Source organism: Malaya genurostris, chromosome 1 (genome assembly GCF_030247185.1).
Source record: "Malaya genurostris strain Urasoe2022 chromosome 1, Malgen_1.1, whole genome shotgun sequence".
NCBI lineage: Eukaryota > Metazoa > Arthropoda > Insecta > Diptera > Culicidae > Malaya > Malaya genurostris.
In genome coordinates, this window is record NC_080570.1 from 141,024,227 (window position 1) to 141,048,151 (window position 23,925).

Here is a 23,925-nt window from a genome sequence, read left to right on the forward strand (position 1 = left end):
TTGGCAATATCTGTCATAATAGTCCTTGTAATCAAAATATGTTGTTAAAATACTTCCATTTTTAACGAAAATGTCGAAATTTTTGATCACGCAACTTTCCTTACTATGCCAGCAGTATGATAATGCGATGGTTGGGAGCAAAGCGAAACACGATTATGCAATAGTATATGCAATTGTTTCTAAGCATCCATATACATGTCATTTTGCATGATTTCGATTTTAGCATGGCCCGATTTTGGCAACATAATCGGTCAAAGAGAACATATGTATTAGAAAAATGGCAGTATTTCTGAATCCGGAAAAATTTTATATTTATATTGATTTGAACTGTTTACAGCTATGAAAGAACATAACTTCTTACACTCACATGCCATTCGAATTAGTTCGTCGATTTCAGAAAATGTGTATGACATAAAATTTCACTCAATTTTCTCATATAAGATTCAAATGAGATGTGTTAAGTTTCTTTAAAAACTTCTTGTTTTTAATCAGATCCTAGTTCTGGTTCCGGAGATACAGGGTGAATAGCGTATAAATTTTAATTTCACATAAATTAATCGGGTTTATCGGGTTTGCAGATTTTAATAGTCGATGATCAAATTTATGTTTTATGTTTTACCAGATATCGGTTTTCGATCCCGGAATGTAACCCAAAATTTTATTTGGAATGTACTACGATTCCTCAAAGATGAAAATGAAATGAAATTTTTACAATCTCTTATGTGAATTTAACTGACTTTGACTACACCGATTTCCGAATATCGGTACCAAAAGTTTCGAGAACAGCTCAATCCTTTTCTCAAAGAAGACCACATCGAATTTCATAAACAAAAGAATCCAATTTCAAGACTTATAGCAACATACAAAATTGACAAATTTTATCCGATCTCGACTTGCCAATTCGGGAATTACAGGGTGATGAATTTTTTTAAAATTCGAACCGTCATTGAGCTCAAAACTATTACAATTTAGTCGATGTGTTAATTCATAGCCATATGAACTGTTTTGGGTTATGCTGAAAGTATGCTTAGTTTAAGTAGGATCGTAGATGATTTTGTACGCTAAGAATCGTTTGCGAGGTCTGTTGAAACATAAAGGCAAAATTCTATAAAAGGAATGTAATGTACCGTAGATTCGAAACAGAGATGGTCGGGTTTCTTATATTTGTACCCGACCCGACGGGTATTGGTCGGGTTCAGGAACATACAAAGATATGTTTATTGGGTTCGGGTCGAGTACGGGTATCGATTTTTACATTTTCAACGGGTACAGGTCGGGTTCGGGTTAAGAATTTTTTTTCGGGTTCGGGTCGGGTACGGGTAAAAACTTTTATTTTTTTTATCGGATACGGATCGGGTTCGGGTTTGGAAGAAAAATTAATCTCGGGTACGGTTACAAGTTTATTTCGATCGGGTATGGGTCGAGTTCGGGTTTGAAAAAATGCTTACTCGATCATCTCTAGTTCGAACCTTCGACTTCACAGAACTCAATTTCATAAGCATTTATTTTTCGAATTATTTAATTTGAGTTCGTTTCAGATTTTCCAAGAGCAAACGGCTTAAACCCACAACCAAAAAAGTAATAACTTCTACCGACAGGCAGATAATTGTCTACTGCTAAATTGGCAGACCGTTTGGTCGTGGAGCGGGGGTCCTTTTGTGCGAGATTGTCGGTCAGCTAACCTCGGTTAGAACGGCAGCACGCGTTTCGAGTTTGGAAGTAGTAAAGCCGTACAAGTCGCAAAAATAGCTGTGCTATTTACTACCAGAACCTCCGATCTCATCGCCGTTTCCATTGAAAACCGCCACCGAACCTCGTGAAGGAATGTTCGATCGATCCATGATTCATGAGCATAGAAATGGCTCAATACCGCATCGGCATTTTTTTTTCTTATTGGTTTTAAGTTTTGCCTTCTGTCTGCCACCGTCATCATCATGCTTTTTTCCATCTCTTTTTGGAACGCATGTGGCTAAATCCGAACCTGTTGAACATGGAAGAAAGAATGTCAGTCCAACATACCACATTCATCAAAAGCAGCCATCAACTGCTGTTGTTGTTGTTGTTGTTGTGTAGTACGAGTACTAAACCGAGTGAGTGACTGCTGAAAGAACGGGGGTTCGCTAGCACCACCGATCCGCTCCAAGGAGAGCTGGAAAACCGGTGGTCGTTGTTTGTACTTTTTTTTCTTACTTCTCTTCTCATTTTTTTCTCGTAATACCATTTCATACTTCAGCGATTGCCAAATGCAAGTCAACAGCGAAAACAACTTCTAAATAGACATACTTGTTAAACGGCAGCAATTAATGGCAGCTGGACGCGCAGTTGATGTTGGAACTGAGAGTGTCTTTTTATGTGCTACACTTCAAGGTAGAACTGCGCCCCCTATTTTCGTTCGGAGCGTAGATTGGTTTCTGCTTTAATTATGCAAACGGGTTTGAAATCATTCCAAATATTCAACTGATCGCAATTTTTATAGTTCGACAGGAATCCTGCCATCATTCAGGAAGTTTCGTTCGACATTCGGAATGATGAACAACAAAACAAACAGTCAGTAACAAATAACTTTCAATTGTGTTCTTCCAGGGATCCGACCCGCGGGCTGCCACCTGCCGTGGGAAACTCCAGAGTCGTCGCTGCAAGCTGAATCAGGAAATCAACAAGGAACTGCGGCTCCGGGCGGGAGCGGAGAACCTGTTCAAAGCGACCACCAACAAAAAGTTGAAGGACACGGTGGCGCTGGAACTTAGCTTCGTCAATTCCAACCTGCAACTGCTGAAGGAACAGCTTTCGGAGCTGAACTCGTCGATGGAGATTTATCAGGGCGAAGGGTAAGTTGAATCTTGTTTGTGTTTTCTTTTCCCTCCGATCTATTTGTAGTAAACAGATTGGATTAGTAAGACTTTGAAGTCTATGTTAATGTTGTTAATCAATCAGCAGATTTATCCGTCTTGATTTGTTTTGATGTAAATACCTGAAACAAGAGCAAATACTAAAAAAACGTTGGGTATTGTGAATTTAAAGATACGAACTGTAGCTCTCACAAAGTTGTAATTGCAAACTTGCAACATTCTCGTGGTAGAATCTCTCATATATCGCTTCACCTGTCAATTCTAAACACTTGGATCTACGCGATCATTTAACATTTCCTAACCTATCCACTCCTAGACGGGAAAAGCCCACATTCACAAAACAACTAAATTATTATTTGTTTTTCTGAATTTGATTAATTAAAATTTGGTACAACTCAACGATTGTTATATTTACTAATGGCGTTTTCGTTTTTAATTTGCACTACACCGGTGTAGTGCTACACTGAGGCATGAATAAACGAACAAAAATGACGAAAACATAAACAGTAACCATGGACTACCATAAACGATTCCATTGCACAGAGCTACACCATACTTTTGATGAGTGCTACACCAGTGGTGTCGGTGCAGAAAAAGTGTAGCACTGGTGTAGTGCAATTGGCAAAAACGAACGATTTCAGTGCCACCTTACCTACACCGGTGTAGTGCAATTTAAAAACGAAAACGACATAAGCTGTTATGTTTTTATTCATCAAGCTGACAACTTAGCAACGATGCAGATTATGACTACTTTGATTAACTTGTCCGATCGATAGAGACTGTTATTTGTTTGTTTCCTCAAGGAAGTGAAATCTCGCCATTCATTTGTATCAAGATTTTTCACCAGGTACAGAATCAGGCTAACGTCAAACGTCAGACTGTTTTAACACTGACAGCACTGTCAACCGTTTAACACTAATGCTATTTTAGATGAAACCGCCAAATAAAAAAATGCAATTTTATGATGAGTGGGGTTCTCCGTGCACGTGTTTGCAACCGGAGACCAAATTAGCCATCATCTCGATCATGTGTGTGGTTGGTAAGTCCCCAGTCGTACGGTGATCGGTACGGTGTGTTGAAATTGATCTATTAAATATAGTCAAGAGATTGGCTGGCACATGCTTCTGGAAAAAAAACGAACGGAAAACGTGATCGAGTAGATTCGCATACCTGATCGGGGTTGCCTGCAGCCAGGTAGAACCGCAAACAGAGAGACACACTCTCGCACAGAAGCAGTCAGTTTTGCAATGAAGCACCCCGACCGACTGATTACGCTCGTTTGCAGCAGTGATCCTTGCCAATAGTGGAATTTACATAAACAATAACAAAACATGCTTCAACAAGTCACGATCGTTTAACGTTCGCCACGTTGCGACCAGATCGCCGGGACGGGGGGGATCGATGATGATGATGCCGCCGCAGAAAATTGCCGTATTTTCTTTCACAATGAAGATGATTACTAGCCTTACCACGTGATTGGTTCTCTACACTTCAATTTACCGCTTGACAAACGACACGGCTTGCTGTGATGATGAAATTATTGTTCGACTAATTGAGTGCTTCCCGATTTTTTTTTGTTGTTGGTGGACCAAGCTTATGTTTCGTTCGATAATGAGACACATCTATTTATCTGGAAAAAATTCCGGATAGTTAAAAAAATTCAACAACATAAATAATGGCAGTTTACGAAAAATTCAATAATTCCGAAGACTAAAACAATGATTTATCTGGGAACCATGTCTTTGAAAAAAATTGCTAATATCCTGATGAGGGCGCTCAAGCTTTATGTCTGGATATTTTCTAATAAATATTTCAATTAGTCATCGTCAAACGAAACTATTAATGTGTTAATGTGCTAGCGTCTCATTTTATCGATTCTATATTCAAAAACACAAAACTTTTAGTTTTCATGTGAAAATTCAAAGAACAACGGACGTGCGAACAACTCTGTTCGCCTTAATTTATATTTGTCTTGTACGGGACGAATATTATTTCAGTACCCTAAATGCAATCCATGTTTTGTCAGTCTGTGACAAGAACGGAAGCATTTTTGTCATAAAACAGGTTTCTGTTTATAGTTTGAAATTAAATTCTAAGCAACCAAGAACTATTTTTCAATCCTTCAAATTTAAAAGTTTAACTAACTTCAACTAGCGAAGGCGAGAAAATTTCATTTGATCACTGCAATCCTGTCAGAGCATCAAATCCAATTACCGGTAGAGGACAACTGCGTATGATCAATGAAACTAAGAAAAGAATCATACTTCTAAGTTTATCATGCCGGTTGTAGTGATTTACCAAGATTCTTCCGTTTTCTCAATATAGGTGGTTTTCGTTAATTGGAATATTGGATATTCGCTAGTTCGAGCATGCTCCAAATAAAGATCACTGCTTATAATCATTGATGGTAACTACTCAATTTTCGACGTTTCCATGTTCGATTCGAAACTGAATAACTACTAATCAAACTCTGAGTAACTTAAGGAGTGTATTGAAAGTAAATTATCCACATATATTTGTGTTGTACGCATGTATTTGTGGTGGTTTTTTATATGCTCAGATCACAGCATGCTGTGCGTTTGGCTGTCAGCTTTCGTTTGTTTATTTGTTCGTGCGATTGAAATTCTGCGTTTTCAAAATGTCGCGTATTGAAAAGGAAGTGGACATCCGGTGAAACTCTCAACGGGTGAGCACTTTGCATCGTGTTAGTCCGGAGAAAATTCGAGTTTTTCGCAAGAAAGAAAGAATTTTTGAGCCGTACTTTGACGATTCGACGCAGCCACACAGCGAGATTTTCGCTTGTAGTCAAGCGAAAAGAAAGTCCATTGGACTATAAACGAAAATTAACTGGCAATATAGCCTTAGTTGCTGTGCTATCAATTCGGCGTCATCTCAAGTGAGGTGACGCCAACCAGAAAAAGTGAAAATTAAGGTTCTGGACACATGGCTACATGGGGAGGGTATTACTATGCGAAAATTGGTGAAGCGGTTTGGAATTCATCATGCCAGTGTTAAAACCATCATTAATATGTTTGCGGAAGTATATTCTTTGGATGTACTACCAGGAAGAGACAGAAAACCCGGTTCTTCAAACCCGAAACTGGACCAGAAAGTGGTATCTCTAATCGTGAAGAACAAATCAATGTCAATACGAGATTTCGCCAAAAAAGCAGGAACGAGTGTTGGAATGCTCCAGCGTATCAAGAGTCGAAATCACCTGAAGACCTACAAGAACCAGAAAATCTCGGAACAACGTGTAGAACAGAAGAAGCGCGCAGCAACAAGGGCCCGAAAATTGTATTCGCGTCTTTTGCAGTGTCCAAATGCATGCGTTTTGATGGACGATGACACTTATGTAAAGGAGGACTCCAAAACCCTTCCAGGTCCACAATACTTTACTGTTGTCGTCGTTCGGGAGGATGTGAGCGATGCGGACAGGTCGGTTGAAATGGAGAAATTCGGTCCAAAGGTACTGGTATGGCAAGCAATATGTTCCTGTGGTTTGAAGTCAACCATTTTTTACACTACCGAAACTATAAATGCAGAAATCTATCGATCTAAGTGTCTCCAGAAGAGATTGCTGCCTTTATATAAGAAGCATAGTACACATCCACTGCTTTGGCCGGATTTAGCGTCGGCTCACTATGCCAAAACCACTCTCAATTGGCTTACGAAAAAGGGTATAAGTTCCCTTGAGAAAAATATCAATTCACCAAATTGCCCTCAGTTTCAACCCATCGAACGTTACTGGGCAATCGTGAAGAGGGTCTTCAAGGAGACTGGTGAGAGAGCTGGGAGCATGCAGAAGTTAAAAAAATGAGCACAAGCGTCCAAAAACGCGATGAAACACTTGTCCGTCACTTGATGAAGAACGTTCGATCAAAAGTTCGAAAATTCGTGAAGTAATAACTTAAATTCCATCCGATTTTCATTATGCTCAAGTTTAACCTCATACAACAAAGGATCTATTTTTAGTTTGAATAAAATATCGTTTTTTATTTTCGATACACTCCTTATAAGCGTGCATATTTTCGTTTGAACGTTATTATAATGAAGGAGTTCACAAATGAACGGCTGAAAGCAAAAACCGGATAAGTGCAACTTAGTTTGGAAAACCCGTTAAAGGATTTTTGAATGCAAAAATCGGATAAAAACTTTGAATGCAAAAACCGGACAAAAACTCAGCCGGTTTTTCCAAAACGAATGTATTTATCCGGTTTTTGCATTCAAAGTTATTTTGTCCGGTTCTTGCAGAAAAGATGTTTTTAAACGATTCTCGCATTGTAAAATCCATGTCCGGTTTTTGCTCTCAAAGTTTTTATCCGATTTTTGCATTCAAAAATACTTAAACGGGTTTCCCAAACTAAGTTGCACTTATCCGATTTTTGCTTTCAGCCGTTTAAATCTGATTCAGGGCTATTATTGGGCAGAAGTTGTAATATTAACCGTTCCGAGTAGAAAACAAAATCCGCTAGATGGAATGTAGCTACCAATGCTAAAAAGACATTTTCATTGTTTCAAAATAGATGAAAACGACGAGAAATAAACGTCACTTCCAGCTCCGCTCGCAAATTATAAGAACGAGATCCATGTCCTGTCAACGACATGAGCGAAACAGTAGTGTGTTCTTTCTTTCATTTACCCTTTCAATAATTTCCAGTTTTCAGTGAAAGCTGTATTCTGTGCAGTGTTGGCAGAAAACGATTCACACTGATTGTTGCATGTTGGTGCTCGTATCTATAGCTGCCCTTACACGAGACAATATTATTGTCAATACAAGGAGTATTGACAATACTTTTGATCGTGTAATGGAAACTTCATTGGATTGACGAAAATATTGTCAAAAAAATCAAAACTGCTCATCAATCCAACAATACTTTCTCTCCAGAGAGAAACTGTTAAATATGTGCAATAATCTCTTATCTCTATATTTTAATATTCATTTGCAATATTTGAAGCTCCAAACGCTTGATTTTCTCGAAAAATGCGGACTCCAGTTACCAAGTCAATTGGATTGACGGTATTGACAATACTTTGAATTGACAATAATATTGTCACGTGTAAGGGCTGCTTATAGTAGTTCTGGTCTCCAAAGATATTCTGGGGCAAAATTGTCTGTAATACAAATAAGATTATCGGACATTTGAAAAATGGTATTGATCCAAGCATAATGTTCCACACTAAATAAACTTGAGTTTTGGCACAATGAATTAGAATATACCTCAGTACAAAAACAATTTTTCTGCCTAAGTTCAACATGTTTTTTTTGTACAATTAGCGAGAAAAAATGTAAAAACTAGCAAATTTAGCAAATCTTCATGCAAAATCTGAAAATATCATCATTACTTAGTTCTAAGCTCGCCGCTTGATCAGAGTAGCAATCGGAGAAGTGTTGGCTGGATTCGTCGATTGAAGATTCCGGCCATCTCTTCAGCAATCGCTGCGCTGCTCAAGTGACGAGCTTTGAACTAAGCTATGGTGATATTTTTCAGATTTTGCTTGAAGATTCTAAAACAAATCCGGGCTTTTTTTTTCTTATGAATCGAATACTAACATAGAAAAACGTGTGAAAATTTGGTAGAAAAAATCGATTAATAATGATTCAGCAACTTTTCGTGGTAAATATCAAATTCGAAGAAGTGAGGCTGGGTACTGTTTTCTTATCTGGGAAATTCTTTGTTTTTATGGTTGTATTTTGAGATCAATTGGTAAATTATGATCAAACGTTGTTTTACTCGTCACAAGTGCCCATAAACGACTGCTGGGCTGCTCGAAGTGCCTCTACAGGAGAATTGTTACTTGGTGATTGCTTTTTAAAACTTCTTACACACGTTGAAATCTCTACTTGGATGCCTGTTTTCTGTGCTCCCAGTATACTTATGACATCCAGATCGGAGAGGATGGCGTTCCAGTGAAACAGCTGGCCGCTCATTTCGACGTTTCCCCCCGGATTCATTCTTCCTGACTGTCGACCAACGTTCTCCGAACAGTATTTTTACGCTGGTGATAGATGATTGGTTAGGGCACATTCAAACAATTTTGCCAACTTGGCGGGCGCGAGTAGTTCGGGTTTTCGTAATGCACAAGCAAAAAGTTAATACTTCTTTTGTTGCGATCTCATTTTCAAAACTGAAGAGTAAATGTCGAAATCAAGCAGTTGAGTTGATGCTACACACAAACATCTTCGAAATGAAGGGTGAGCTATATTTTTAACTCACGATGCAAAAAGTGCGTCGACTTTTTATCATTACATCCTATAGTAATACGTTTGCAAACGATCTCGTCAATAACTAACATTTGTCAAATTTAGAATTCCAAGATTCTCAGCCAATTCCGTAGCCAAATCGATATACTACATTTCAGAATAAGACGCTATATTTTGCCAAGACGGTTACTCAACGATTCAGAATTAAAAGTTAAGCTTGCGTATAATCTGTATGACTAGCGCTAAACACAAAGAGGCTCGCAAATTTCAGTAGATTACCCTACACTTCAGCAGTAACACAAAACTGTTTCCATTCTCATCCGCACCTGAACTTCGATTTTTGATGATCTCATCCGAATTCTCGTTGATCGATCAGCCTATAACAAAAAAAAAGAAGCGGGCTCCACTCGAGATGGTTAATAGGAAGGTATATAATTTTCTGGTGGATGATAAAATCCTGCCCCTTAAACTTGTGAGCTCATTCCTGCGGCTACAAGTTCCTTGTTCGGCAGAAGGAGCACTCGAATAACAACTACGTCGTTGGCAGTTGATCAGTTTGAGTGATTATCCGCACATGGATTAGGTGATGATTGCTCATCGCAATGATTATTGAAAAATAAACGTTCGAAATTCTTCCACAGTCATGAGTCATGAGTTTTTCTTATTTTTTTTTTGTTACAAAACAAAAACATCTCTTTCAAGGTAAATCACGATGCCAATTCAACGAATTTTGCTTCTCACCCTTCGCCGCACAATTGTCATTCGGTACTCTAAACCAAACCAAACCAAACCAAACCAAATAAACAGAACAGGTAAAATAAGGCCCCCTTGACCTCCAAAGAAGTTTCAAATAATCCATCGTCACACTGTCTGTAGCCATTTGTTGATTCTGTCCGCAACGACTTTGACACCGCAAGACGTAATCAATCAATCGAAACAAGACTTGAGGTGGGGAAAAAACACGAGACAAGATGCGAAATTCTTCAAACTGACCCTATTGGGAGTGCCCCTGTCGAACCGAAAGCACTGCCTTATTTCCCCACCAACCCCCCTATCCGCCGGACAAGTTCCATTCCACAACATTGATTTCCGTTCGTTCCAGCCGGAGGGCAATTGTCAGAGTGGAATGTTGCTCCTTTGCTGCGCAAATTTCGTTACAGTGGGTTATGTAACCGGTTAATCGGTACCGATCATCGTAAAGTCCCCGGCCGGGCTTCCGAGAATTTGCATATCTCAATAGGTGAGCATTTCACAAAAAGCTGTATAGGTTCGTTATTTGATGGCTGATTATTGTTTGACCTTACGGCATGCTGTCAGTTTGGCGTGTAAAACCCATGGGATTTGTTTTGCATAACCTCAAACGAAAAATTCAAAAAAAATATCGCTCACTTAGATTAGATTTTTAGATTGTAATACATCTTGCAATGTGGATTAAATTTATTTTTTTGAAATTTTAGTTGGTTGTTCAGTCATCTATTCAGTCCTATCATAAACTTATAAACTAACACCAAGGATGACACCAAAATAATAGTAGCAAAAAAATTACTTAGTACTTCGGGAATTACTAATACTTCGGGAATTACGGATCTTCCTAAAAAACAGACATACGTTCTTAGGCTATGATGCCTCTTGATCACTGCTTTTTGTGCTGATTCAAATAGATTATATAAAATTATCCTAGCATGTTCGTGGTTGTGTCTTATAGTTTTAGATGTAGTTTTTGTCATCGTCGTATATCTGTTCTTGTGCTAATGTATATTGTGTGCTCCTGTTTCTTACTTTCTTCTGTATTGTTTGAATGTCCGTCAGTGTTTGCAGTTATGTAGAGATAATGTTAATAGTAATAATATTTTTTTGCCTTTCTCATATAGAAAGGTTATGCAATCACTTTTTTAAATGGGTTTACCTTTTGGATACTTGAAAAGCATAAAATCTTAGCCAGGCCCTTTCTGGTTTCAGGATACATATTTCATATGCTGTTTTTCTTTTATTTTTTGATATACTGCATCGTTTCATGCATTTCTGAGATGTTTGACATCGAAAAAATTTTTCTAGTATTTAAATACATTTGGCATAAAAAAATCGATTTCGGAAATTTCAAAATTCCCAATTATTTTTCAAAAAAAAATTATTTTATTTTCCAAAAAAAAAACAAAGATCAGCCCCATGTGGTTGTTCGAGCTATTGATGTGGAACAAGGCAACCGAAATTTCTAATGATCGATATCTGGAACCAAACAGTTCAATGAATCGCCTTTTGATTTAAAATTCGCGATTGCACGTAAGTCTCATTCGATTGATCTATTACACGCGGTTGTTTATATGCGTTTGTTACGCGGCTTTTTTACGAGAATTTCGGAAGCTACGCGGTTTTTTATGCGGATTCTCGGCGTTACATGTTTTTTTACGCGGTATGTGTCCCGACGTAAAAATATACCTTAATGTATTAAGAACCAACATCGAACACGCTTACCCAGACTATGTTTGCCTGCATTCGTGTTTATATCAATAGCCCAAATATATGCAATTATACCTATGGGCATTGCTATCTTTCTGCGATTTCGATAATTAATCGAGTTCATTCTATTTAAAATAGAAATTAATCTTGAGCACTAAAAATTTACCCTGGGATACTTGCAAACCACATAATAAAGCATTTCATCAGAAACTGTCATCTTGGAGCGAAATCAATCTTCAGTTCAGCAACGCCATCGCACGGCGTCTCATTCAACATATCGCCTGAGGACTCCATGCTCGCAAAAAAGGATGTTGCCAAAGATTTGTTCGGGAAATGTGAGAGCTGGATATCTTGATGTCTTTGATTTCATCCAAACTCGCACGACACAAGATCAAAGCAAACCAGTTAAAACTTAAAATTTATCATTTTATAGCGCTTCGTGTCTTATTGGGCCGTATGAATAAAACGTAGTAAAGTCTGTTGTTTGCAGTATCTCCTCAAAAACAAAGTCCACAGAGTATAACGCGGTTTGGTATGAATAAAAAACAAGTTCGAACATGTAGTTAATGCTACTTTCGAATTTAAGAATTTGTTGCATACCGTATCGACACAGAGCCGGAAAAGCAGGCATAAGCATGCACAAAGCAAGAAACGTACTTACATCTGTAAAAATGCCACTTTTGGCATTAAAAATGTCTTACTCTTCATTATATGGGGCCGGGTGTCAATTAAAAGTTTCAAAAATAGTCGCGTAACCTTTTTGTGTCATAATTTTGAACGTTAATAACTCGGTCATTTGTTGATGGATTGTTATAATTTAACAACCAATCGATTCGGAATCTTTTAACTTAAACATGTATGACGATGTCGTTTCAGTATTTCAATAGCATACTATTGAAAAAATGGTTGAAATCGACCTATGTCTTCAGGCTTTGCGTCGTGCATAAAAAAACACCGCATCGTTCTGCGTAGTATGAAGAGAAATCTATAAATATAGGCTGCACAATATTTCTTTGCCTAGTTGCTGTTTGACTGTGAATGAAACAAGTACCTCGTCCAGTGAGCTGATGACTGGATTGTATATTCGTTCACTTGGTGGATTGTCGCTTTTGCATTAGGCGTTGGTGAAATTTGTCAGCGCAACACCGTCTTCGCTTGAGTATCTTATATATCATCTAGATATTGAAGAACCGAATCAGCGTGTTTACCGATTCTTTCGAAATATCCCATGTATTTAGCAAATTTTTGGTCGATTTTACCATTAAAAATGCCTATTATGAGATAACGACATTCGAATATTTCAATTGCATCCCATTGAAAAATTGGTTTGAATTGAGTATTTTATTTTGGTTCTCTGGTAACTATCAGGCCAATTTAGAATTATCGGCGATTGATTTTTCGGATCTAATTTGCAGCGCTTGTTCCTCGAAGATTTGTTAATGGATTTTCCTAATTTAAATGATTCCAAAGCTTCAATATTGTAAACTTAAAAATGTTTTAATTTGCCAACGGATCGGTTTGCATACTTAAATCTCAATTTCCATACGAACAAATGTGACTGAACAAGTTGTTGTCCCACCAGGAATTAAACGCTTCAAATGATTCAAAATTCAATTCTGAAACTTATCTAAGAGCGGCCTCCTCGGTTTAGTAGTATAAATGAGTTCCACAGGCTCACATATACAGTACAATTAGATGCAATATCGTATAGTTTCAAAGATAAACTCAAGGTAAGCTTAACTGCGATTTTGCATGTATTGTTTGAATAGGAACTCTAGTAGAATTTGGTTAACCGCCAGTTTCAGTTTTATTATTATTTGCTTCAAAACAATAAGCGTCTGATGACTACACGCGTTGTAACTATGACAATGTTCATTCATGTGTTAATAACATCAAGTTACAACATGAACCAAATTTCGGAATTTTGTTGCGTATCCATTCCGTATATTCCTAATATGCCAAAGCGGAAATCAATGTAAGTAACTAAATATTTTTTGCGGATTGTTTCACATGTTTTCTTCCTCGTATTGTTGCCATATTATTTACCGACACTTTCCGAAGATTATCGACGATTTTGAAGAAGGATTAATAAAATTACACTATTACTGAGTGTATACTCCGAAACACAACATTTTTCGTTAAAATATATAAAATGTTCTCTTGGATCGATTAACTGTTTATAAAATTAATAAGTTTGTACGTTTCTCGAAAATTATTATCATAAAATAAAATAGTTTTATTTGTTCAGGTTCAAATCTTTAGGTTGTTTGCATGTAAAATTGAGCTTTCAAGTAACTTTGAATTCATCATAATTGACTTCTAGTTAAAGGACGTTATTCAAAACTACAATGTAAAAATTTGTGGAAAGAGACCAAAATTGAATAGAATCAATTATCAAGAAAGAATCTAATTGTCAATTTTATCATTCGCTAACAATCTAAGCGCTTAAACTAGAGCAAGTTTGTAATTAGTCAATTGAATAAGTTGGTAGTTTAGTGTATCATCATCATTATCATCTTTATTTTTGTATTAATTATTAGGACCCTAGAAACGTTCCATTTTTAATGTTATTGTGCTCGGTCGTGTCTTGAATACAACCCTCTAATTTTTTTAATTTCTGTACTTCACTTTATCAGCAAACACACGAGTAGCAACCTTTAGTGCTACCTACCAAAAATTTGTAGTAAATACTACAGTTTGTAGCATGTTTTGACAGGAATGTGATCCACACGTAGCATTTACTACCGAAATTCAAGCATGCTACGTTTTATTCATACGGCCCATTGTCTAGCAGCTACCTTCCTCTGACATGTTACACGTGATACTGAAACGTTGGCTATAATTTCGCTTATATTATAGATTCGCGTACTTCCTTAAAGCTTCGCTTTTGCCTCAATTGACCAATCAGAGCGGTGCTTCCCAGCTGATAGATCGCTTACTCCGTCAAAACTATCGTCTTGGTAAGGGAAATCCAGTAAGCCAGCAGTGTTAGACTTTTAGCTGACAAAATAGGGCACTGCTCGCTATTAATCAAAGTTTCAATCATATATAATTGAAAATATATTAATAATTGACTAAGCTGTAAAGGTTCAAAACCTGGCCACATTTCGACGTGTATTTTTTCTCGATTTTCTAATTGGCACCGCTATATAGTGATCCAAGTTTGAAGCCTTTCGATGTCTCTCGGTCTCAGTTCATAAGGCACCAAACTGCCTTTTTTTAAATCATTTCCTTGGCTTTTAAACTTACAGAAACTGCTTGTTGAGTCACTTTCAATAATTCTGCAAGCTTTTCTTACGTTTGACACGGATCTTCACCGAGTAATGACTCCAACTGTTTGTCTTCGATTTTTTTTTTGGGTTACCCAGAGCGAGGTCTGTCTTCAATGCTGAAATCTTCATTCTTGAACTTATTTCCTACATAATTTATCAGTTGTAGCATTATCAACACAAACATCCACAAGCATTTGATGTGCTTCAGCTGTACTTTTTTCCAATTAAAACAGAGAACTTTAACTTCCAGCAAATGTTGCTTAGTTAACACAAAATTACTCATAGTTGAGACAGTGAAAACCAAGATGGTTTTTAGAAAAAAAAATCAGAGGGTTGTATTCAAGACACGACCGAGCACAATAACATTAAAAATGGAACGTTTCTAGGGTCTTCATAATAAATACAAAAATAAAGATGATAATGATGATGATACACTAAACTAAAAACTTTTTCAATTGACTAATTACAAACTTGCTCTAGTTGAGGCGCTTAGATTGTTAGCGAATGATAAAATTGACAATTAGATTCTTTCTTGATAATTAATTATATTCAATTTTGATCATGTAAAATCGCAAGTAAACTTACCTTTAGTTTATCTTTGATACTATATGATATTGCATCTAATTGTACTGTATATGTGAGCCTGTGGAACTCATTTATACTATCAAACCGAGGAGGCCGCTTTTAGATAAGTTTCAGAATTTAATTTTGAATCTTTTGAAGCGTTTAATTCCTGATGGGACAACAACTTGTTCAGTCACATATAATGAAGAAGAAGTATCTATGATTATCATCATAACACAACTTTATACTGAATCCATTTTCGCGCCACCGTTTTGTTCGTATGGAAATTGAGATTTAAGTATGCAAACCGATCCGTTGACAAATTAAAACATTTTTAAGCTTACAATATTGAAGCTTTGAAATCATTTAAATGAGGAAAATCCATTAACAAATCATCGAGGAACAAGCGCTGCAAATTAGATGCGAATTAGATCTATTGCCGTTAATACTAAATTAGCCTGATAGTTACCAGAGAACCAAAAAAAATACTCAATTCAAATAAATTTTTCAATGGAATGCAATTGAAATATTCAAATGACGTTATCTCATAAGTTCAAGTTAAATGTTTCCGAATCGATTGGTTGTTGAATTATATGAATCCATCAACAAATGACTGAGGTATGAGCGTTCAAAATTATGGCAGAAAAATGTTACGCGATTAGTTTTGCATGTTTTAATTTGACACCCAGCCTCGGGAAGCGAAGTGTAAGGCATTTTTAATGGCAAAATCGACCAACAATTTGCTAAATACATGGGATATTTCAAAAGAACCGATAACCACGCTGATTCGGTTCTTCAATAGCTAGATGATATATAAGATATTCAAGCGAACACGAAGCAGTGTTGTGCAGACAGCAGGAAATTTCACCAACACATAATGCAAAAGCGACAATCCAGCAAGTGAACGCATATACAATCCAGTCATCAGCTCACTGGACGAGCTACTTTTTTCATCCGCAGTCAAACATCAACTAGGCAAAGAGATATTGTGCAGCCTATATTTATAGATTTCTCTTCATACTACGCAGAACGATGCGGTGTTTTTTATGCATGACGCAAAGCCTCCTATGCCGAACAAGAAGTTGACGTCATTTTGTACAACAGGGATTGGTGGATGAAAACATAGGTCGACTCCAACCATTTTTTCAATAGTATGCTATTGAAATACTGAAACGACGTCAACATACATGTTTAAGTTAAAAGTTTCCGAATCGATTGGTTGTTAAATTATAACAATCCATCAACAAATGACCGAGTTATTAACGATCAAAATTATGACACAAAAAGGTTACGCGGCTATTTTTGAAACTTTTAATTGACACCCGGCCCCGTATAGTGAAGAGTAAGGCATTTTTAATGCCAAAAACTGACAGATGTCTAATCTCTTGAAACTATTCACATCAGCTGTTACTGTTCAATATTCACTAATATTCATAACAGCCAGTGTCTTCTTTTGAAAACGGACCGAACTATTTTGTACTTACAATATTATTTTGAAATTCTACTTTAGAAATAATGTTCAAAATTTCATAATGTTCGGTGCAGTAGTTGTGAAGTTCAGTGCAGTAGTACTGAAGCTTCAAAAACGAGGATTGTGGGAAAAACATTTTTAAAGTCTGTGCGTCTACTTGATACAACATATAACAGATCGGCTGAAAAGTTCGTATCGTTTCTATGAGAGGGCGCCACTAGAATTAAATCCATACCATTTTCAGTTAGTACCAACCTTCAAAAGATACGTGTATAAATTTGACAGCTGTCTGATTATTAGTTTGTGAGACATTGCATTTTGAGTGAAGCTACTTTTGTTATTGATGTGATGTGATGTGAAGTGAAGCCACCATCAGTTCAAGGACTTGCCAGTGGATGCGGGTAGACTTACAGTAGCCCCGATATGACTCATCCACTCACCTTCTTACTATAGCTGTTACCGAAAAGCGAACAAAAAGGGTTGGGCGGATACGTAAGTAGAGTCACTTACTCGTATTCCGCGGGAATAAAAGATGCTCTTCCAACCATAATATCCAGTGCATGGATGAAGCATATCGCTATACATGCTTGAACCCGCCTGATGGTTTGTTTGAGAAGGGCGCGTCAGACTCATTTCAAACCTTCAGAAGGAAACAAGTTTCCTTCAAGTGACTTGGGCTGGCTATCCACAATCCCTCGTCCAGTCATCAATTCGTCCGATGCCCTGATGCTCCCTCCCCTTTACGCCTCCGTGCAAAATGTTTTATATTGATAAATACAATGAAACATAGTGTAATGAAATTAATATAACATAAAATGATATAATAGATTACAAAATAATATAATATAACATAACATAATATAATATATTTTAATTTAATATAATATAATACAATGATATAAAATAACAGTTAATGTAGTGTAAGTTATGCTCTTATCTTGGCAATACTGCAGGAAGTAGAATATTTCTCTTCTAACAATAATAATAATAATATCCACATCTATAAAAATAATATATGTTATTATTATTGATGACAAATTAATAATAATAACAATAAATATAATAATGAAAAAAAAACAATATAATATAGTACAATGAATTATATAATAAATAATAGAATGAATAAAATGATATGTTGCGATATGCTATGATATTATATTACTTGAATTTATATGTCATTTCTCATCCTCTCATTCTGCCATCAACGCATTCCATCGACCATTTGTCACCACAGACACACGTGTAGGCATGAAGCTCAGCTTGTGACGACCTTGACATTTAGTTGAAAGTTACTTTAAAAATGATAACTTATAAGGAAAACAAATTTATATTTTGCGCAGAGGTACGTAGTACTACTAATAATAAACCCTATAATATAATATAATATAATACAACATAATGCAATACAATATAACACAATACAATAGAATACAATATAATATAATATTATATAATATAATAAAATATAATACAATATAATACAATATAATATGATATAATGCAATGCAGTATAATACCATACAACATAGTATATAATAACATAAAATAGTGTAAGACGATAATATATGAAATAATATGCTATGATACAATATAACAGGTAATATCGCAGTGTAAGTTACGCTCTTCTAATAAAAATAATAATAATAATACATGATGTAATAATCAAACACAATTATATGTTGTAATATACTATGATAAACACTGCACTTTAGGATGGGCTTCAACCTACAATCCATTTCGCACCCTCTCATTCTACTACTAACGCAGAAGGCGATAGCACCCAGTCGACGCCGTTCTATTGACCAAATGTCATCATAGACGCTCGGGGAGGCATGAGATAGGGACTTGTGAGGACTTAGTTATCTCACCATTTGACGACCGAGTGAAGCTACTTTTGTTATTGTGAAAAAAATTAAAAAAAAAAAAAAAAGAAATTTCGTGTTGATGGAACACTACTTTTTGATGAAAAAAAGTGCCGCCGATACCAAAAAATGGCTTGATGAGTGTTATCCAGACTCTGCCTGGGCGAAGCAACAATTCGTAAGTTGTTTGCAAAATTTCGTACTGGTCATATGAGCACCGAAGACGATGAACGCAGTGGACGTCCAAAAGAGGCTGTTACCGATGAAAACGTGAAAAAAATCCACAAAATGATTTTCAATGACCGTAAAGTGAAGTTGATCGAGATAGCTGACACCCTAAAGATATCAAAGGAACGTGTTGGACATATTATTCACGAATATTTGGATATGAGAAAGCTTTGTGCAAAATGGGTGCCGCGTGAGCTCACAATCGATCAAAAACAACAACGAATTGATGATTCTGAGCGGTGTTTGGAGCTGTTATAGCGAAATAAAACCGATTTTTTTCGTCGATATATAACAATGGACGAAACATGGCTCCATCACTTCACTCCAATCGACAGTCAGCTGAGTGGACTGCACGCGATGAACCGAACCCAAAGCGTGGAAAGACTCAACAATCGGCCGGTAAGGTTATGGCGTCTGTATTTTGGGATTCGCATGGTATAATTTTCATCGACTACCTTGAAAAGGGAAAAACCATCAACAGTGACTATTATATAGCGTTATTAGAGCGTTTGAAGGACGAAATTTCAAAAAAACGGCCTCATTTGAAGAAGAAAAAAGTTTTGTTTCATCAAGAATGCACCGTGTCACAAGTCGATGAAAACCATGCTGAAATTGAACGAATTGGGCTTCGAATTGCTCCCTCATCCACCGTATTCTCCAGATTTGGCCCCCAGTGACTTTTTCCTGTTCTCAGACCTCAAGAGAATGCTCGATGGTAAAAAATTTAGAAGCAATGAAGAGGTAATCGCTGAAACTGAGGCCTATTTTGAGGCAAATCGTACTACAAAAATGGTATCGAAAAGTTGGAAGATCGCTATAATCGCTGTATCGCCTCTGATGGCAACTATATTGAATAATAAAAACGAACTTTGGCAAAAAAAATGTGTGTTTCTATTAAACGATAGGAACTTTTCAGCCGAACTGTTACTGCTACACTAAATTTCATATTCTATACTGATAAAATGTACAGTTGAGGTATGAGGACGTTCATACTTGCGTTAAAATTCTATTAATAATACTTGGAGAATAATACCGTTTTCGCTTATTGATCAGAGCAGCCCGAGAGCTGACCCAGACTCGCCAAAACAACTTTTGATGAGTTTGTTTTAGCAACCTGGGGTCGCTCTAGATCAGACTCCAATCGCGTAATTTCGCTCTGAAATTTTTCTCGGGTCGCACAACGCAACCATGCGAGTTTGTTTATTTTTTCTGTTTTATATAAGTTGTTGTTTAGGGCGCGTACCACGTGTTCGTTTTACTCGGAGTCAGAGTCGCCCGCGTGTAGGATTTAAAACGAAAACGGTATAAGATTAGGCATTGTACAGAGAGCATTCGTTCGGAATTTACTGGTCAATTTCAGCGAAAAAAAACTCACCTGCCTTATATTTTTTTTTATTTTTCTAGAGTGGACTACGTCATACCGATGATCCCGCTCGGCCTGAAGGAAACCAAAGAAGTCAGCTTCATGGAACCATTCTCGGACTTTATCCTGGAGCATTACAGCGAAGATTCCAACGTGTACGAGGATGCCATCGCAGATATCACCGATACGAGACAGGTCAGTTACACAGCAAACGCAAAACGTCACTCTTCGCTTGGAAAAGCGTGTCCTACTGCGATTGACATTAAAATTTTTCTTTCTATACTAGGCTGCCAAAACCCCGACCCGCGACACGCAAGGTGTGGCGCTATTGTTCCGCTACTACAACCTGTTGTACTATGTCGAGAGACGATTTTTTCCGCCCGATCGAAGCCTCGGGGTTTATTTCGAGTGGTATGACTCGCTTACCGGTAAGTGAAGAATTCCAGAAGGTATTTTTTTTCCTTAACTCTTAACCGATGGTCTCGCTGCAGGGGTACCCTCGTGTCAGCGTACGGTCGCATTCGAGAAAGCCTGCATCCTGTTCAATCTGGCCGCTATCTACACGCAGATCGGGGCCAAGCAGGACCGCTCGTCCGAGAAGGGCCTGGATGCGGCGGTCGACAATTTTCTGCGGGCTGCCGGAGTGTTCAAGCATATCTACGACACGTTCACGAATGCACCTTCGATGGATTTAAAACCACAAGTGAGTATTTTCTTTTGCTTTTTCTCTGGAATGCGATGGAATTGGATCAATTTATCTTCCAGGTCCTGGAAGTGCTGGTAGCACTGATTTTGGCCCAGGCACGGGAGTGCCTATACGAGAAACTTTTACTACAGCTAGAAGAAACGACCAATGCCGATTGTAGTGCGGTGAGTACGGGTTTTTATTTAGAAATCAATGTCCATCCAACGTAAAATTTGGTTTCGATTTTGTGTTTTCAGTTCCACCGCAATCTTTCCGGCGAGGCCACCCAGTTGATGGGCGAGTACCAGGAAATCCACCGGATAATACAGAGTAACGAGGCGCACACCTACCTCCCGGAATGTTGGGCCGGCCTGGTTCCCCTCAAATCTGAACACTACAAAGGTAAGTCCCACGTACTGACGCATTTGCCGTTCTCATCTTAATGCCAACCTTTGCTTTCAGCCCTTGCCCACTATCACACCGCCAAATCGATTGATGCATCACTGGCTACACTGAAAACGAGTACTCCTTCCAAATCTAGCGCCAAACTGAAGGCATCCGGTGGAGCAATCGGTGCATTCGGCAGCCAAACGTTGACCCAGTCCCGAGATACCTTCATCTTCGACGAAAGCTCCCTCGAGGGTGACCTGAATCCGGCGATGTTGAAGAAAGCCCACCTTCGCGAATCGTTGTCTAGTCACGAGGAAGCTCAGAGGTTGCAGCGAATGTGCCGCGAGTTGAAGAACAAAATTGCGCTCACCAAGGTGCTGAACTATGCACTGGAAAAGACAGCCGAAGAGTTGGAAGTGCTGGACTTGGAATTGGACGGAGCGGGCTTCCAGGATGAGGACATCGATTTGATTGATGTGACACTGAATACTACCTCTAAATTCACGATTTCTCTCACGGGACCGGATTTCACGGCGTACAAAATTGAAGATCCATTCCGAAAGCTAGGACCGATCGCAATATTCTCCGCCCGACGCCACTGGACGGCTCCTCGATGCATCCGGCTACAGAAGGGTAACACAATGGCAATGACCGGCGGAGGGACACTGGATCGACGTCGCTATAACAGCACTCTGAACGGTAGTGGCGGAAGCAGCAGCGGAGGCAGTAGCATTGGAAGGAGCGACGACAGCCGTGAAAAGTGTCAATGCAATAAAACCAACTACTACAATGACGTCCGGTCGTGCGATGTGTGCTTCAAGAATGTATCGAATGCGTCGGAATCAAATTACCGTCCGAGCCAGAATGGGCATCATGCCGTTTCACGATCGAATGTGGCTGCTGCCGTGGCAGCTCTGAACGGACTGCAAACCGGAACGGACGGTAGTACCTGTGGCGTCGACGTCGACAACTTCGAAAGCTTCGGATTTCACATACGAGGCGATGCGCCGGTTATGATTTCGACGGTGGAAATAAATTCATTGGCCGATGTGAGTATTTGGTTTTGTGTTCCGCGAACAAACTAAATAAAAATGCTTCCTTTTTTCGAACAGCTGGGTGGCATAAAGGAGGGTGATTTCATCGTGGAATTGTGTGGGGTCGACGTGAAATGGTACACCCATCAGCAGGTGTTGAAGCTGATCCAAAATTGCTCCAACAGCATGGACCTTAAAGTGATCACTCCGATGGATCGCAATTATCTGAAGGTAGGAAAAATAATTAATAGCTCTAATATTTTAACAGCTATTAAACTTTTGCATCGTTTCAACAGCCAATGTCTTCTACCCATTCGAAGGGATCGATTTCGACGCTGTCCGGCAGCTCGTCCGGTGTTTCCTCCGGTGCTCCGAGCCCGACTGGAACCACCACCAAGAACAGCAAGCCCCGTTCGAAGCTCGGTAAAAACCGGCTCAGCAGTTTCACCTCCGGAAGCTGGAATCCGTTCCGTCGGACGCAGAGTTTGGGGAAAATTTTCTAGTTGACAGTTCTTCCCCCCCGGATACAATTGAGTCTTATTGTTCAACCCCCCTACGTTCTATTCTAATCACAAAACTTTAGAAATGTAACAAATCAGATGCCATCAATCACAATCCGTCGGGAAGTGTGAATTAGAAAACAAGTGTACTTAATTTATTAAATTGTTTCAAAACTTTAGTCTTTTATTCGCGTGTATATTTATTATTTTAACCTCCGATCAAACCGAAAGCTTAAGCGTAGCCACTTTAGAACGGTACAGGAACCGAGTATAGAGAAAAGCTCAAACAATGGATGAGTTTAATGTACGTGTATAAAGTTTACTTATATTGTAAATTTAATGTCTCTTATCTAAAGACTATGTTTATTCGTTTAACAAACGTAAAGCAAGATACAGGATAATGTAACCAAGATAAAACTATAAACATACTTCTTCCATATTTGCGCGGTTTTAAGGCAAATCATATAACTAAAAATTTATTCAAATTGAACCGTTGGTGAAATAAATATTGTTTTAAATTTAAATGTTTTGTTCTTTTCATTTATCAAACAGTTATCAGCATGTTAGGTCGAAAATCCGAAAGCTTTATAAATTGGATATTTATGAATCGGATGTGACACAATCAATCCAAACGAAATGAAATTTTCATCTGAAATCTAAACGATAGAGGATTTTTCTTTCAACTGGCGTTGAAATGTCTTTTAAGAGTGGTTGTTGAAAGGTGCGGCTTATTGGTCGTTTTCGGAAAAAAGCATGAAATTTTTTTTCTTTGTAGTGTCACTGTAAGGACGGCTAAGACCGCTCACGGTCCATCTTGCCAGAGCATGAAATTTTCAGGATCAAGTCCAATAAAAATGCAACACTATCGCGCTACCTGGTGTCTAATCTTCTGATTGAATTCGTCAGCAGCGATGCCAGATAGCAGTAGTGTCATTTCCGTAGATTGGAATTTTTCTCGGAAGCTCTCGAGGTGAAAAGCTTTTTTTTTTGCTCGTAAGACAGGACTAGTTTCCATAGTTCTCCGTTGATAAATTTAAATTTCCGT

The 23,925-nt window shown here is 38.0% G+C and overlaps 1 protein-coding gene across 2 annotated transcripts in view; it reads left to right on the plus strand.

The window, feature by feature from the left end:
* The window catches only part of LOC131425954 (rhophilin-2), a 148,853-nt gene extending 125,449 nt beyond the window's left edge, over positions 1-23,404 (plus strand). For both annotated transcript variants that reach the window (XM_058588288.1, XM_058588289.1), the window contains 9 exons: positions 2,584-2,828; positions 20,313-20,466; positions 20,558-20,699; positions 20,763-20,974; positions 21,037-21,141; positions 21,214-21,358; positions 21,419-22,395; positions 22,459-22,611; positions 22,677-23,404. In XM_058588288.1, the coding sequence (XP_058444271.1) occupies positions 2,584-2,828; positions 20,313-20,466; positions 20,558-20,699; positions 20,763-20,974; positions 21,037-21,141; positions 21,214-21,358; positions 21,419-22,395; positions 22,459-22,611; positions 22,677-22,883 (2,340 nt within the window). In that variant the 3' untranslated portion in view covers positions 22,884-23,404. The remainder of the gene's footprint in view (positions 1-2,583; positions 2,829-20,312; positions 20,467-20,557; positions 20,700-20,762; positions 20,975-21,036; positions 21,142-21,213; positions 21,359-21,418; positions 22,396-22,458; positions 22,612-22,676) is intronic.
* Positions 23,405-23,925: the final 521 nt, after the last annotated feature.